This window comes from Muntiacus reevesi, chromosome 2 (assembly GCF_963930625.1).
Source record: "Muntiacus reevesi chromosome 2, mMunRee1.1, whole genome shotgun sequence".
NCBI lineage: Eukaryota > Metazoa > Chordata > Mammalia > Artiodactyla > Cervidae > Muntiacus > Muntiacus reevesi.
In genome coordinates this window covers 161,345,715-161,362,330 of record NC_089250.1, presented here as the reverse complement: position 1 = coordinate 161,362,330, position 16,616 = coordinate 161,345,715, and the positions used below count along the sequence as shown (strand labels likewise).

The 16,616-nt window shown below is 41.2% G+C and overlaps 1 protein-coding gene across 2 annotated transcripts in view; it reads right to left on the bottom strand.

The window, feature by feature from the left end:
- The window catches only part of INPP5F (inositol polyphosphate-5-phosphatase F), a 91,028-nt gene extending 77,498 nt beyond the window's left edge, over positions 1-13,530 (bottom strand). For both annotated transcript variants that reach the window (XM_065923439.1, XM_065923440.1), the window contains exon 1: positions 13,241-13,530. In XM_065923439.1, coding sequence (XP_065779511.1) covers positions 13,241-13,337 — 97 coding nt within the window. In that variant the 5' untranslated portion in view covers positions 13,338-13,530. The remainder of the gene's footprint in view (positions 1-13,240) is intronic.
- Positions 13,531-16,616: the final 3,086 nt, after the last annotated feature.

Genomic DNA, 16,616 nt, shown 5'->3' with positions numbered 1-16,616 from the left:
ACAGACACTTCAAAATGTGTGTAGTTTTTAATCTGTTACTAAGGAAATAAAAATAAAAGCACTAGCAGAGTGTTCACATAGAGACCAGTATAAACCATATTGATCTAAGCATATGTAGTACTTCAGTTCAGTTGCATCCAACTCTTTTCGACCCCATGGACTGCATGTAGTAATTTAGATATGCTTATTAATGGACACCCTGTCACCATTATTAATGGTTACTCCGGAGGCAGAAGACATGTGAATGGCAGGGAAAATGGCCAGTAGGCTTGTCCTTCCACAAAGAACATCCAGGTAATTGATCTGCTCCAACAAATGTACTGCCTTCTAATCCTTCCTTCAAAAGGCATATTCCAACATGGCACGCAATTTCAAAAGAGAAACATTTGAAGTTTGCAAAAAGGTTTTAAATTTTAGGATTATCAAAATTACCTAGCAAAGAGTAGAGTTGCTTACAAATTACAAAAGCATAGGGTTTGAGAAATAACGCCAAATTTTAATTAGTGAAATTAAAGGGACATACACCCAAAGACATAAGTATTTCATCATAAGCTCAGTTGTCTGACCCATTAGGTCAACATTTCCACTTTTATTTCAGATCCCATTTGGCAGTACATGGCTTCTATTTTCATATGCCATCCTCTTCCTGGTATACAGAAAACAAGTGATTAAGTACTGTGTGCTTGCAGAGAGCATGAGTCACTCATTCCAAGAGCCATAACTGATGTCGCTCCCTGAGCCCAAGAACAACCCTGGGTTTTGCACAGCTGCTGAAGTTTATAGGCAGTTTCTCTTGTGTCAAAAAAAAAAAAAAAGGTCCAAGGTATGCATATATAATCTGACCCAAGTTTCATTTCCTGCTAAAGACAAACAGTATTATTGCTCTGAAAAGGCAATTACCAACACCAAAATCAAACGGATGAGGGAAAGGGTTCTACAATGAGGAAGTAGAAGTTCTAGTAGTTAGCTCATCCATACTTTAATTCTCAAAATTTAATTAGGCCAGAAGAAAAGGTTAAGGAATCATTTGATTCAGCTGCCTTCTTATAAATGCAAAATTTGATATACATTTCTCTCAACTCTAACAGTAATTATTTTCCAGCATTCAGCAAGCTAAAGAGCTAATCCAATTTAGAAGTTCTAGCAGCTGCTGCTTTCCCAGTGTGAACTCCAGCTCAATGGCCCTGAATCCTGGCCATCATGTCATCATTTGGGAGCTTTATAAATACTGATACCTGGGCCCCACACCTGGAGAGTCTGACTCTCTTGGTCAGGGTGGGGCCCAGACATAGGTATTTTGTAAATTTCTTCCAGATGATTCTAAGGTAAGCCAGGTTGAGAATTATAGGTCAAACTGATTATAGGCTATTAGTCGGACTCTGCATTAGTAGCTTAGTTTTATCCTACCAGTCTGATTTAAAGATGATGCCTGTCCATGTACAACTTTGAACTATTTTCATAAAATTAAGTACCATAAACTGCAGAAAGTGCTCATAATACAGTGAACTGGCAAAAGCTGGTTAAGCTAGTATAAAAAAAATACATTTAAAAAGATAACCCTAAGGGAAAAATAGAAAAGGAAAAAAAACCCTCAAAACAGTTAAAAGATGAGATACACACCTAGAAAAGGGATCCTAAGAATTTCTAAACTTCTCCATTAAAACAGGGATTTAATAATTACAGTGCAGCAACAGGGCTACAAAGTTTTGATCATATTTGGAAGTGTTTTTTGGGGCAGAAGTTCTAAACAGACACATCTCCAAAGAAGACATACAGATGACCAACAGACATGTGAATAGATCCTTAACATCACTAATTATTAGAGAACTACAAATCAAAACTACAAGAAGGTATACCACCTCACACAGGTCAGAATGGCCATCATTAAAAAGTCTGCAAATAACAAATGTTGGAGAGGGTGTGGAGAAAAGAGAACCCTCTTACACTGTTGATTGAAATATAAACTGGAGCAACTATTACAGAAAACATGGAGGTTCCTCAAAAAACTAAAAATAAAGTTGCTATATGACCCAGTAAGCCACTCCTGGGCATATATCCTGACACAACTATAATCCGAAGGGCAGCAGCACTGTTTAAAATACCCAAGACACGGAAACAAACTAAACGCCCAGTAACAGATGAATGGTTAAAAAAAGATGTGGTATATATATAAATACCACAGACTACGACATGGATGGACTTAGAGATTATCATACTAAGCAATATCAGTCAGAAAGAGAAAGATAACAGAAATACCATATGACATCACTTATATGTGGAATCTAAAATACAACACAAATAAACAAATCTATGAAACAGAAATAGACTCCAACACAGAGAAAAGACTTGTGGTTGCCAGAGGAGGTGTAGAAAAAGGAAGCATTGGGGGTTTGGAATTAGCAAATATAAACTAATACATGCACGAATGTGGTTGTGCTAAGTTGCTTCAGTCATGTCTGGCTCTGTGCGACCCTATGGACTGTAGCCTGCCAGGCTCCTCTGTCCATGGGATTCTCCAGGCAATACTGGAGAATACTGGGGAGAGTTTCCATGCCCTCTTCCAGGGGATCTTCTCAACCCCACATCAAACTAGGATATATATAAGATGGATAAACATCAAGGTCCTACTGTATAGCACAGGAATCATATTCAATATCCTGTGATAAACTATAATGGAAAAGAATATAAAAAAGAATATATATATATAACTGAGTCACTTTGCTACACCGTAGAAATTAACAAAACATCATAAATCAACTATACTTCAATAAAAAATTATTTTTTTAGGGGGATTTCCCTGGTGGTCCAGTGGCTAAGACTCCATGCTCCCAATGCAGGGGACCCAGGGTTTGATCCCTGGTCAGGGAACTAGATCCCATATGCTGCAACTAAGACTTGGGGCAGTCAAATAAATAAGCAAAAATAGTTTAAAAAAATTTTTTAAACTCTACACTATCCAAACTAAAAACTGTTATGATTCTCTATTTGAAGTATAAAGTTCTAACTGTCACATCTCAAGAATAGACCTGGTGCAACTCAAAAAAAGGACAGAGGACAACTAAAGAAAAAGACTTAGGTCCTGAGAGGATCTGATGAATATATATAAGATTATAAAAGATGTGGGCTTTATAGTACATTCAGAATACCAGTATAGGGCACAGAGATTGAAAAGACAGTTTGGGAATAAATGAAGGGAAGTACAAGCTTAAATGACAACTTTCCCAACTCACTACCTTAGGAAACTGAAAATATAACCAGTCCAAAGAAGGTTTAGCTAAACTTTTGGATAACAAATTCATAATGCATCACCCAAGAAACATGGCAGTGTGTTGCGATGCACTCCTGACCTCTGCTCTCCCAAAAACTGTCCTTAAGAACAATATGACTTTCAGAAATAGGATTTGAGAGCTAAAGAAGAGCACAGAGGAGCTAACAATTGGTATTTTCCTTAGCTCATTTTAGAGCTGGTAACTGAGATTAAAATAGCATAAAATTAGCACTCTGAACATAAAATAGAAATAACCTTTGTCTCTGCTGGTGTTTAAATAACTTCCTAGCTTTTCCCAAAAACTGTTCAAAACTTATTCTCTTCCATCTAGGATTGTCTGTATAGTCATTCTGATACCATAGGTCCTTATCAACAAAAAGTTCTACCTTTAAACACACCATTAGGTCTATTTTAATTGACCTCAAGTCAAGAACCGCTTCTAGATCAAACAGGGGCCACAACAGAGTGTTCTGTGGGGGTGTGAGTACAGGGGAGAAGCTGCACTATTTCAATCTGGTCAGTTAGGCACTATTCATCCCCATAATTTTCTTTTTTTTTTTTTTTTTTTTTTGAGTACTTAATTAGAACTAAGGCCCTGTGCATACAAAGTTATTTCTGGCAAAGCAAAAAAAAAAAAAAATCCATTAAAGTTCACCAGTCACATAGACAGGTTCTTTCAAGACTTTCCACTCTTAGATAAGAAACAATCGCAGACTATTTACAGCTGGAAGGAACTTCATGGAATCAAAGAGCACCCTTCTTCCCATTTCTTTATTAGGGAGAAAAATACATTTTCATTATCTTGGAAAAAAGTAGAGGCTTTGAATGTCAAGACCCAGTTAAAATCTCCCACTAAACTCAGCTCTATCACAATATCTGTCACTCTGAGTCAGTTCAATTCAGTTGCTCAGCAGTGTCTGACTCTTTGCGACCCCATGGACTGCAGCACTCCAGGACTCCCTGTCCATCACCAACTCCCAGAGCTTGCTCACACTCATGTCCATCAAGTCGGTGAAGCCATCCAACTATCTCATCCTCTGTTGTCCCCTTCTCCTCCTGCCTTCAATCTTTCCCAGCATCAGGGTCTTTTCCAAAGAGTCAGTTCTTCGCATCAGGTGGCCAAAGTATTGGAGTTTCAGCTTCAGCAACAGTCCTCTCAATGAATATTCAGGACTGATTTCCTATTTAGGATTGACTGGTTTGATATTCTTACTGTCCAAGGGATTCTGTCACTCTAGAATCCTATGTGTGGCTTTCCCTTGTCGGACCACTACCTGGGCTAGGGCAGAGAGAGTGTTTTATCCAACTTTTTAGACAAGCACAATGCCTAGCAGTCAGATCTTCTATAAAGGTTTGTTGAAATAATAAGTAGATGACTTCACAGAATTTCAGACTTAATATAATTTGGAGGGAGAACAAAATAGAATACTAAATTATTTGTTGGGGTGGGGAGTGTTTGAAAGGTGCAAAGGGGGATAAATGGAGCTACAGGAGATGAATCCTGGAAGTCAAGAAAAACAAGTGCCAAGAGAGAGACTAGCAAATTAGAAACTCTGCCAAATTTTTTGGTCTGCCCACCACAACTGTTCCCTGGGGAAGGGGAGGGCTATTACACTGGAAATGGGGAGAAGACTGTTTATATCTGGCATAAAAACAATGTATGAATGACACCATGAAACATCATTAATATTATACATGAAGCATCATTAATATTATACATGCAAACTACTAAAATTAAGAGCACTGTAGCATATTTAAAATGTCCCAACATTTCAGTTAGATGTTAGGACTATTTCAAATTATGTATGTTGACCACTGTAGAAACTGGAATTTGAAGTTCAGTATAAGTAAAAATGTGGTTTCAAAGAATAAGATTCATAAATTTCCATAAAGATAAAGTAATGCACTTTGTATTTTTAAATATCCCACTATAAAGTTAAAGAAATTCAAGGTTAAATTTCAAAGAATCTGCAATTAAAATGAGGTAACTTAAAGAAAACACAAGGAATATTGACCTAACATCAACCTGTACTTCCTTCAACCAGCCTCAAAGAAAGCTGGCAGGAGAGGATGCTTTTTTGTGAATGAGAGCAGTTCCTTTAAGGGTCTCGCAGCAACAAAAAAATGAGTCATCTTAACAGAGCATAGGATTTAATTAAGATACTACCACTATGTGTTGTGATAGTACTATAATGCTAAATGTTCAGTGTTAACCCTCACCTTTTAAATACAACTTAAATATTACTTAATGTATTATCAACAGCTACTGATAATAAAGTAATGTATTATTTCTCTATTTTGGTAAACATAATCTAACTCAAACATTCTCAGCTCAATTATGGTCGGCTGACACATATGATTATGACTTAACCCAGCTAAGGAGTAATTTGTTAGAGATTCTAAGACATTGTTGGAGAAGGAAATGGCAACCCACTCCAGTGTTCTTGCCTGGAGAATTCCATGGACAGAGGAGCCTGGCAGGCTACAGTCCCCGGGGTCACAAAGAGTCAGACACGACAGTGATTTTCACTTTCTAAAACATTGTTGTTACTTCTTAGACTTGTGTTTGCTAGATTTTAAAAGGTTTTATCTTAAAACATATGAACAGGAATAGTACAGCATACAAAAAGATACACAAAGAAATAATAATACAGCTTATAAAGACCTAACACATTTAAATTCCCATAAAACCACACCAAGGTTAGACTATGGTTCTGAGAATACACTCAATACTATACTCAAATTAGTTTGATTTTCCAATAGCCTTGTATCTATCTGCAAATACATCAGTTAATTTTGTCATGAATCATAAAAACCATAATCAGCAACAAGCAATTTTTTTGACATAAGGCCAGCTAGAGAAAAATAAAAAATGTCTTTGGTTTTCATTTATTTTCATTAAAAACAAAAATCTGTTGAATCTCATAGAACTAAAATTCAGATTCCTCCCTTCCCTGAATAAAATGACGAGAAATTAGCATATTTTAAAAAGCTTGTTAAGACAGCAGCATTTTAGTCCTCTGTTCTTAAGTTCTCTAATCCTCTCAACAACCTCTTTGCTGCTCAAGATACATGGGATCAACCAGAAACTAGACTTTCTTCAATTCATTCCTACAATTTTTACAGAAGGCCAGCAGTGGGTCACGTGGAGGGACGCAGTAATGAATCTCCATCTCCATCTCCCTCTCCCTGAGTGGGCCGAGTTAGGCTGGCCAGATGGGACGAGGGAAGCCATGTGGCTGGACATCCCGAACAGCACCAGTGTAGTCACGTTCCGGAAAGACCAAGCTCTCTGGGCACCCTGGTTCCTGACACCTTCATGCTCTGCCCTAAAGACCTGCATATCGCCTCTCCTCTGAAGCCAGCCTTTGGCAAGTCCTGGTCTCTGCTGTCATGGCCTGGTCAGAACACAAGCATCTCGGAATCAATGATGCTACAAAAGTCCCACCCCTCTTCAGAGGTGGGTGCCCTAAAGCCTTTTTCTCCTCCATTCCCTCTCTGCTTTATGTGCTCTGAAAAGATGTCTGTGAAACTGGATCTGGAATTCTTGCAAAGCTAGACTGGGAAGGCTTCAGGTTGCTCATCACCAGCTGAAATAGTTCCCATCTAGTACTTATCAATGTTCCTGCTCCAAGATCTTCCCTCTATCTATTCCCTCCCCAACCCCCAAATGTTCTAAAAGCTTGAGAAACCTGATAAACTGACCATAACTGGAAAAACTAGTCAATCTATTAAAAAAAAAACAATATTCCCTGTAACTATATAAACTAGTTTTGCAAGAAAAGAGTCAGGACAGGTGAAACGTCAAAGAACCAGTAGTCCCATTATCAGTCTTTTACTGTCTATCGATCCATAGATCCTTCCTCAATGAGCATACTTTGGCATTTGAGAGGCTATTTTATTCTCTACATAGACTACACAATAATGAGTATGGTTATTACAGATATGTTTCAGATATTACCCATAAAAATATAAATCCCAGGGGTTCCCTGGTGGCTCAGTGGTAAAGAATCTGCCTGCCAACAAAGGAGACAGGGGTTCCATCCCTGATATGTGAAGATTCCACGTGCCACGGAGCAACTAAGCCCCTCGTAATACAACTGTGCCCAGGAGCCACAACCACTGAAGCTTGTGCACCTGGAGAAAAGCCCACGCAGTAATGAAAACTCAGCACGGCCATAAATAAAAATTATTAAATATATATATAAATCCTATAACTTTGCGGTCAAGAAGGTAGAAAGGTTTATAAAACATTTTTGTCAATATTGAGAAAAACTTGGCTTTGGAGTCAATATGGAGTGGGAAGTCTGGCTCTCCCTCTTATTCTTTAAACTTGGGCAAATTACTTCTCTGTCCCTGTAAAATAAAAATTAGGAAAAACTATGTTATATTGTGAGGATGACATGAAACAGTACACATACAGGACTTAGAACAGTGTCTGGTTCAGGAAAACACTCAATAAATAAAAGCTGCTGTTATTAGCTACTATTTTAATGTATTTATTTTAATTGAAGGATAATTGCTTTACAATATTGTATTGGTTTCTGCCATACATCAACACAAATCAGCCATAGGTATACATGTCCCCTCACTCTTGAATCTCCCTCCCACCTCGCAACCCTTTAAGTTGTCACAGTGTTATTAGCTAGTATTAATCTTAGCTGACAAAGTAGACAATATGCACAAAAACTTCCCTCTATCTGTAAAACTTGATTCTGAAAATTGTCTTCATTCACCCTACAAAGACTATTTTTTTTAAACCAAAGAAAGGGTGAAAGTTTTTGGAAAGAAGTGTTTTCTATTTTGCATATATAACAATAAATGTTAAATAAGTAAGTTTACAGATCTGTTCAATCCAACTGCTGACCTGTTAGAAATATAAAATATGGGGTAAGAAATGTTCAAGGTATAGACCCAGTAAGCTTTAAAAGAAACCGAAAACTACAGACACTAGAAAAAATTGGTATTCAACAGCAACAAAAATGGTTTAAAAGATTTTTACATTTAATAACTAATTGTTAAATTAAAATGCCCTATTATATTTTGTCACGGTACTTTGTGAATTTTTAGTAAACATGATGTTTTCAAAAGGTAAAGTTAAAATTTTTTCCAAAGTAAATACTAAACAACACAAAATGCTAAACTGAACAGTTTCATAAAATATAATTTTGCAAAGGAGATAAAATTTCTATTTAGATGTCAGTTCTGTAGCTAATCTCTCATTCAAAAAAGTTTTCATATTACATATTAAAAATAATTTCATTATCAAAAAAATAGGAAAAACACGAACGCATTGTTATGTTTCTGTGCATTCTAACAGATAACTAGCATCCCCTCCAATAACCGCTCACTGGTATTTATCAGAGTTTCATCTCTAAATAGTTTACATGCTTATGAATGTTATGTGTATGACATGCTCTGCCATCTTTTTGTGGTCACTTAGTCTCAAAATGAAGCAATACACAGCAGTAAATTATATAACACTGGTCTATCAGAACAACCTACAAGGACAAGTGGAAGCAATTTTAAGATTAAAGAGATAAGACCATATCACCCTTCCCCAACGGTGGACTGTATTACATTGCTTTTAAAGTCTTTAAATTACAGCCCTTATTCTCAGAGAGTGAAACTCCACTCTCAGAAGATTACTGAATGTTTACACAGTACTTTACCATTTTCCCTGGTTGAAAATAAAACTAAATACTTTCCTCTGGTGGCCATCACCCTGAAAGAGACATAGTGAAAAAGTGAAAGGGTTAGTCGCTCAGTCGTGTCTGGTTCTCTATGACCCCATGGATTGTAGCCTGCCAGGTTCCTCTGTCCGAAGAATCCTCAAGGCAAGAATACTGGAGTGGGTAGCCATTCCCTTCTTCAGGGGATCTTCTTGACATAGAATTCAGGTTTCCTACCGCCCTGAGCCACCAGGGAAGCCCCTAACCCAAAAAGCAGTTCTAAGTATGATCCCAGAGTACGCATTATCCTTAAAAGAATGGAAACACCAGAAAAAATATTCAACTGTTTAGAAGAAAAAATGTAAACAACATTAAAGAAGAAAATAAGGAATACCATCACAAAGAATTTTTTTTAAGTGATGTTAAATCAGAAAAACATCACAAGTGGAAATGCATCTTTCCTCACATTTATTTCCTTATTCAGCTGGACAGAGATTTTCCACCCCAGTTAGAAGATATTCAAAATAGGCCCTGAAATGAGTGAGTATCCTCATTAGGATATCCACAATATCCTATATTTATGACAATGATATTACTGAGAGAAAAGCTGGACTTAATTTAACTCGGTTCAACTCAACCAAAAATGCCTTCTGTGTCCTAACACTCAAGCTCAAGAGATACCAAGATAAGCAGAATAAAGTCCTTGCCTGAGGAATGCTCTGTCCACTGGGGAAGTAAGGAAACTGTTTTCATATGAAGCAGTAAGAGATACAAACAAAATGTGTACCAAGTGTATAAAACACCTGGAAACACAAAAAGGTCACCAATAATTCTGCCCCAGGAATGCAGACTATGGTGAGCACAGACAAGGGGTGGCATCCAAACTGGATCTTACAAAATAAGGAAAAGAGACCAACAGTAACAAACATTCAAAGCTAAGGAAATGGTCATTTTAACCTTAAATATCAATAATGATCCATCTGATGCCACTAGAAAAGAGTACTGTTTCAGGTTGTTCAATAGCCACAAACATAAAAATCACGATGTTCACAGGCTCGTTTGGTTTTATGACACTGCCCTTTAGAAACAAAAGGGAGCTGGCTAGTAATATATTCAGCTGAATAATCAATAAGAAACTATGAAAGATCGTAAATGCTTTAATTACAAACAATAGCAAAACTGACTGTAAAAGCAGAGGGAAATAATCCAATAAAATGGAGACTTTTAAGTTAGTGTACAGAGACCTGAAAAACCTCAATAATTAAAAAGCCATTATTCCATTTTTTAGTTGTTGTACAGTTGCTAAGTCATATCTGACTCTTTGCAATCCAATGGACTGCAACACACCAGGGTCCTCTGTCCTCCACTATCTCCCGGAGTTCGCTCAAACTCATGTCCATTGAGTCAGTGATGCCATCCAACTATCTCATCCTCTGCCGACCCCGTCTCCTTTTGCCTTCACTCTTTCCCAGCATCAGGGTCTTTTCCAATGAGTCAGCTCATTATTCTACAGTCATGCTTTAGAAAGGCTCTTGAGTACTAGAAAGGATAAACTATTTAAAGTCAAGAGCATGAGGTTCTTTATTTGCTTGCTATATGTACTTGAACACCTGAAGATCAAAACAGGCTTTTCTGAAAGATAATGGCCTCTTCCTTCCTCTATATTTTTGGTCTACTTTAGTCTGTGGTTGGCTATGTCCTAAGAAGTGTGATAAACTTAATTGCAAAGACTACAACCAATTTACTCAGGAAAAAGTTAATTTGCCTTCTGATAGGGACTTCGGATACATAAATGGTAGTTCAAATTACATGGCTTAATTCAAAATCTAGGCCCAGGTTTCCCTTAATTTTCCTTCAAGTCTTAAGCCTATATAGCCCACCTGAGCTTCCTCAGCTCAGAAGTATGGGTTTAAGTATTCTTCCACTAGAAAGGTAAGCTACTAGCCAGCACCCTATAAGAGTTGACTTACTTCACCTAAGGGGAGCAACTTATCCCTAATCAGTATCAGCATTTGTCGCTCAATCGTGTCCGACTCTTTGCAATCCCATGGACTGTAATCCGCCAGGCTCCTCTGTCCATGGGATTCTTCAGGCAAGAATAATGGAGTGTGTAGCCATTTCCTTCTCTGTGGGATCTTCCCAACCCAGGGATGGAACCCAGGTCTCCTGCATTGGGGGCAGATTCTTTACCATCTGAATCACCAGGGAAGCCCTGGAAGAGGGCTGACTTACTTCACTGGAGGGGAGCAACTTATCCCTAAAGCTATTAGGACTGGACAGGTTTCTGTGTACAAGAAATGAACACAAACCAAACAGAAAGACAAATAATTCACTTAAAGTTGTCTATTTAGAGGACTTATCTCCTTTCATGTAATTCCACCAGTTTGGTTCATCTCTATCAATCTTAGGGGCTGAGAGAAAAGGAGAGACTATCCCTAGAAATGGAGACAACCACACCCACCCCTATTTATATCTGCCTCAATTCACTATTGACACACAAGTGACCTAGAGATTTCCTGAGTGTTTTCCATGAAACACGTCAATTCTTGTCCTCAAAGAGGTACACCAAACAAACACTTAAACTGGCATTGTTTCAAAAACATTTCATTATGTACAAAGACCAAAAAAGTCAAACCCTCATTTTATAGCTGAGGAAATGAAGTGCAGAAAAGTGTTCTGTCCAGTGAGTTAAAGATGATGTCAAATTCTATCCAGCTGAAATAGTTAATTTTAAGCTCTTAGAATCCAAAGAGCTGGCTCTTTGACAGCCTAGGGAATTTTGCAATCTACCTTCCCTCAGTTTGCAATTGAAGCCTTTCCCAAACATTGGGGGCAGGGGTGGGGGGAAAGACCAGGCAAATGATCAAATCAGGAAAAACAGAAGAGAATGACTGGAGACTGGCCAAAATTAGCCTATCTACAACACCGTCTGTCTCAAGATTATCAAGAACCTTATCTGGATGCAGTAGTTTCTCTTCCATTCTGAATAGAGGAAATAAAACGTAATAGCAAGAAAATACACCCAAAAACTAGGGAAAAAAATAAAATAAACAACTAAGTTCTCCGTCACTGCTCTAGCAAATCAACCACCAGAGCTTCCAAGACAAGTAGTAGAACCTGTCAGCAAGTGTCTTGGGGTCCAATTCTCCTCTCTGTGACCTCCAGCAAGTTACTCAACCTTTCATACCTGTCTCCTCACCTGAAAATGAGGATACCACCACCTGCCTGGTAGGGTTGTTTTGAGGACTGGGAATAATATATTAAAGGACCAAATCCTTGGAAATCCTCCTATATATGGTAACTACTATGATATATACAAAAGGTTGATTTGTACTTTTGATACTTTACAATTCATACCACTTAATTCTTTATCTAGATTACACACGAGAATTACAGGTAAACTCGAAATGCTCTCGCGATTTCCTTAAAGAACTCTACTCTCTCACATCTCCTAAAATGAAAGATCTCTGCGGTGATTAGAAAAAGGGACCGGCAACCTCAACCGGGAGGGGCTACCGAGCTCCAGAGAAACCGCCCCCTGGACTGTCAGCTCTCTGAGGGCAAGGACTGTCCTGCTTAACTCACCACTGTGACCTAGTTTTCCTAACGCAAACTAATGTTGTAGAGTGAGGCATCTCATGACAGCTTACACGACACCCAAACACCGACCCACGAGACTGTGTCGCACAATATTGAGTCACACATAAACATTAAAAGTTGAACATTACAGATTAATTGTAAAACTAAAATTTTTTTTTTAAAGTGCTGTAAATCGAGGGCTTATGAGGTAATCAGAATGAAGTCATGCCTATAACGATAAGGGACCAGAAACACAGAGATGTCAACAGGGACTGAAGCTCCGGCAGGACTTTCTACGGGAACTGGCGCGACCGGGATTCGAACCCAGAACTTGCCGGAAGGAGGGTCAGAGGGCACTCCAAAGAGGAGACGAGACGGCCTTTAAGGCCAGGCGCACCTCGCCCGAACTTTCTGGTGGGCGCCCGCCCGACCCCGACTGCGGGCGCCTCGACTCAGGTTCCCCTCTCCCCGGGCAGCGGAGCGGATCTCGACGCGGAAGCGCGCTCGGAGAGACGAGGGTCGTCGGCCCTTTGTCCCCCGCGGAGGGCCAGGGGCCCGGCGAGCGCGCCCTCCCCTCAGGAAATAATGACAGATCTCGCGCCCTCGCTCGCGCCCGCCCCGCCCGCCACGGCCGCAGGCGGCGCCCGACCCGCAGCCTCCGGCTGAGGGGCCCGGCCGCGCCCCCTCATCGCCCCCCCCGCCCGCCCGCCGCCAGCCTCACCCGGCCGGAGCTGGAGGCCGCCGTCGCGGCGGCTGCACCACAGCGCGCGCTCGCCCTGCTGCAGGATGTAGTGGTCCTTAGCTTGGAAGAGCTCCATGCCGGCCCCGGACGCCGAGGGAGGCGGCGGCGGCTCGGGTGCGCCCGCGGCTCGGCGGCGGCGGCTAGAGCGGGCAGTCCTCGTCGGCCGGGGCCGCCCGAGCCCGCGCTTCAGGGAGCGGGCGGCTGAGGAAGCGCCCCGGCTGCCCTACCAGCGGGAGGAGAACGCGCCCCGGCGACGGCGGCGGCGGCGGCGGCTGCGGCGGCCTTGGAGGCCTCTCCGCGGCTCCGCCCCTTTCCCGGCCCCGCCCCCGGTACCTCCCCTGGCTCCTCCTTGCCCCATCCCCTTCCCGGCCACGCCCCCGACTTCCCCCAGGCTCCGCCCCCTCCCCGTTTCCTCCCCGCCCCTTTCGCCTAGTTCACCTTTCGGTTCCTCTTGCTGCACCTTTCCCGCGGCCTTCTTCACTGGCTTCTTCTGGCTTTCTCCTCCTGGTTCCTCCCTCGAGGCTCTTCCTCCTGCCTCGTCTCTCCCCTCCGGCCAGCCCCCTCCTCCTACCCCTCCTCTCAAGCCCCGCCCCTGGCGGGCCCGCCTTCCCTCCCCGGGCTGATACGGTCAGAACCCCTGGCCTGGTTGAGTGAGGCTGGCGGCGCCGCTACTCTGCGGCCTTTGGGGCAGTAAGGCCCCTCTTGAGACCTCCGCTCCTTCCTATGCTGGCAGGTTATTTGTTACTTTCACCAGCTCTGAGAAAAGCCAAGCCAAGTCCCCAAATACAGCCCGAAATCCCCTTGTTCCCGGGCCTGAGCTGCCCGCAGAGACCCAGACTTAGGAGAGCTGGGAAATGCGACCCATGGGGCTGGCTGCAGGAGTCTATCCAGAGCCAGACTCTCCTCCTCCGAGCGGGAGCGTCTTCTCTTTTGGAATTTCCTCTTAGAACCTTGTGACATTTGACAACAGCAAACATTCAATAAATGCAAATCAACAAGAAGCATGTAACAATAGAAATTAAGTATTAGCCCCCGCTGCTGCTGCTAAGTCGCTTCAGTTGTGCCCGACTCTGTGCGACCCCATAGACGGCAGCCTACCAGGCTCCTCTGTCCCTGGGATTCTCCAGGCAAGAATGCTGCACAGGGCTCTAATAACGAGGCGGAAGAAAGCAAAGTTCATAAGCTATCATGTCGCGAATTAAGCAGGATGCATGTGAGAAGACTTAATGTCATTTAAGTAAAAGGGGTCTAGTTTGACAAAGGATGAGATGTCTGGAGAACATCCTATGGAAGATGGAGGCCCTCCCAAGTATCTTTGATCTCTCTTGAAAGGCCAGGTGGTGTATTGAACAGAATGGCGCTTGGGAGTCAGGTCCCCAGTTCCATGTCCCATTCTAGGGGTGACCTAGCTGTGTGATCTTGGTAAGGCGTCTTGGTCTCAGATGGTGCTGAACTAAGACACAGTTTTATAAGTCAGTGAGTTTTTCTAGGCCTATCTCCTGCCTTTTCTAATGCCTTAGAAAGGAAGAAGGAAAAAAACAAGTAAAACCAAAAAAAAAAGGTAGAAGAGAAAGGGAATTCTTTTAACCTTCTGCTAGATAAAAGTGAGAGGGCCCAAAAGTAGGAAGTTCCAGATTACTAATTATTCCAGTCCACACTGATTTCTCTGTTGAATTTCCATAGCACATAAAGTCCCAGGATGACAAACTGTCCTGGAATCTCTGATAAGTACTATGCCTTTTGGACTGCCCAGACAGCTCAGTCTGCAGGTCAAAAGGAGTGATTACTATGGCTAATGAGGTGAGTTGGACAAAGAAGATAATGGCAGTAAGATGGTGAAGAATCGGTGGAGCCATCAATTTCAGATTTATTATTGAATTCCATCATCTGTTGACTTTCCTTAGCAACAAGGAGTAGATAGTGAGGAAGTCTTATGAAGACAGGATGTTCTGCAAATTACTTCATTATTTTTTAATCATATTGCCAGATGTGAAGAAAATAATACTACCGTAACCGTTTTGAAACAACTGATTAGTTGATTGAAACTTTCCCCGATGTTTTAAATCAGTGATTCCAGTCCTGGTTACTTATTAAAATCACCTAAGGAGTTTTTCAAATTTACCAATGGATCTCAGAACAATTAAAGCAGAACTTAGTCGAGAAGGGCTCTGGCAGCAGTATTTTCTTTCTCTAAGCTCCCCAGAGTATTCTGATGTGTAGCCAGGATTAAGCACCACTGTTTTAAATGAAATTAATTGGAAAAATCTGCCTGACAGCAGCTTAGTAGAACATACCCATCAGTCATCAACTAATACCCAGGAATGGGGTTTATGACCTGTATGTAAATCCAGGTTTAACAAGCAGAGCCCTTAAGAGAGAGAAACGCTGAAGATGCTCCTGGAATATCTAACACAGATGCACATGGCTCTCTTCCTCTCACTCTGAAAGCATGCTTGACTTTGGGGTAGCTGGAGCCCTGGCCTGGCCAAGCAGAGTGAGTGGAAAGATTTAAACACTGTGTCTCTAGTGTTGTCCCTCAGTTTCCGGCCACAGCTGCCTTGCCTTGTCCGCTAGAGACTTCCTGAACTTCGGATACTGTTTACCTGCCAGGTGCTCCCAACTCTACCAGACCCGGCTGGTCTCCCCATCCTTCATCACTCTCCTCCAACTTCCCAATTCTAGGCCTTCCTGCCCTTGAAGGATGCCACCCAGTTTATGGTAGAAGGTTCATGTGATGCTGTTTTTTAAATATGAATGATCATCATGTATATTATGTATCTTTACATGTATCATACATTTATACTAATTTAAGTATGTCCACTAGGAAGTTAGGTTCTAGCCTGTTCTGTGTGACAGTGTCTGTCTCCTTACTTATTAAAAGAGATGATCACTGAGGGTTCTTCCAGCCTTATAATCAGTGAATGTGAGGACATGTGTCCACATGGTTAAACTCACACAAATAATAATGGTAAATTACTCAACTCTGCTTATCCATTTGCCTTTCATTCTCACATTTACTGTTTCTAAGATTTGGGGGTTCTCATTAGATTCTAGTGTCCTATGGTGAAATTTGACTTTTAACATCATCTTCTGTCTACTTGTCTACAGTCTTGTATGCTGTTTGTCTACAAGAACATTCTTCAGTATTATTTGTACATGAGAAATCTTCCAAAGAAGATATATATATTTTTTAATGTATACTCTGCCTGCCAGGAGACTGCTGATTTCTTCAGTCAGTAGTTGGGACCATTAAGAGCCTAAGATACTCACAAGTCAAGTTTTCACATTTAACCAATCATCACCAATTTTTCCTGGATTTGACTGTCATATCTCCTCCCATAACTTTATGAAGGAC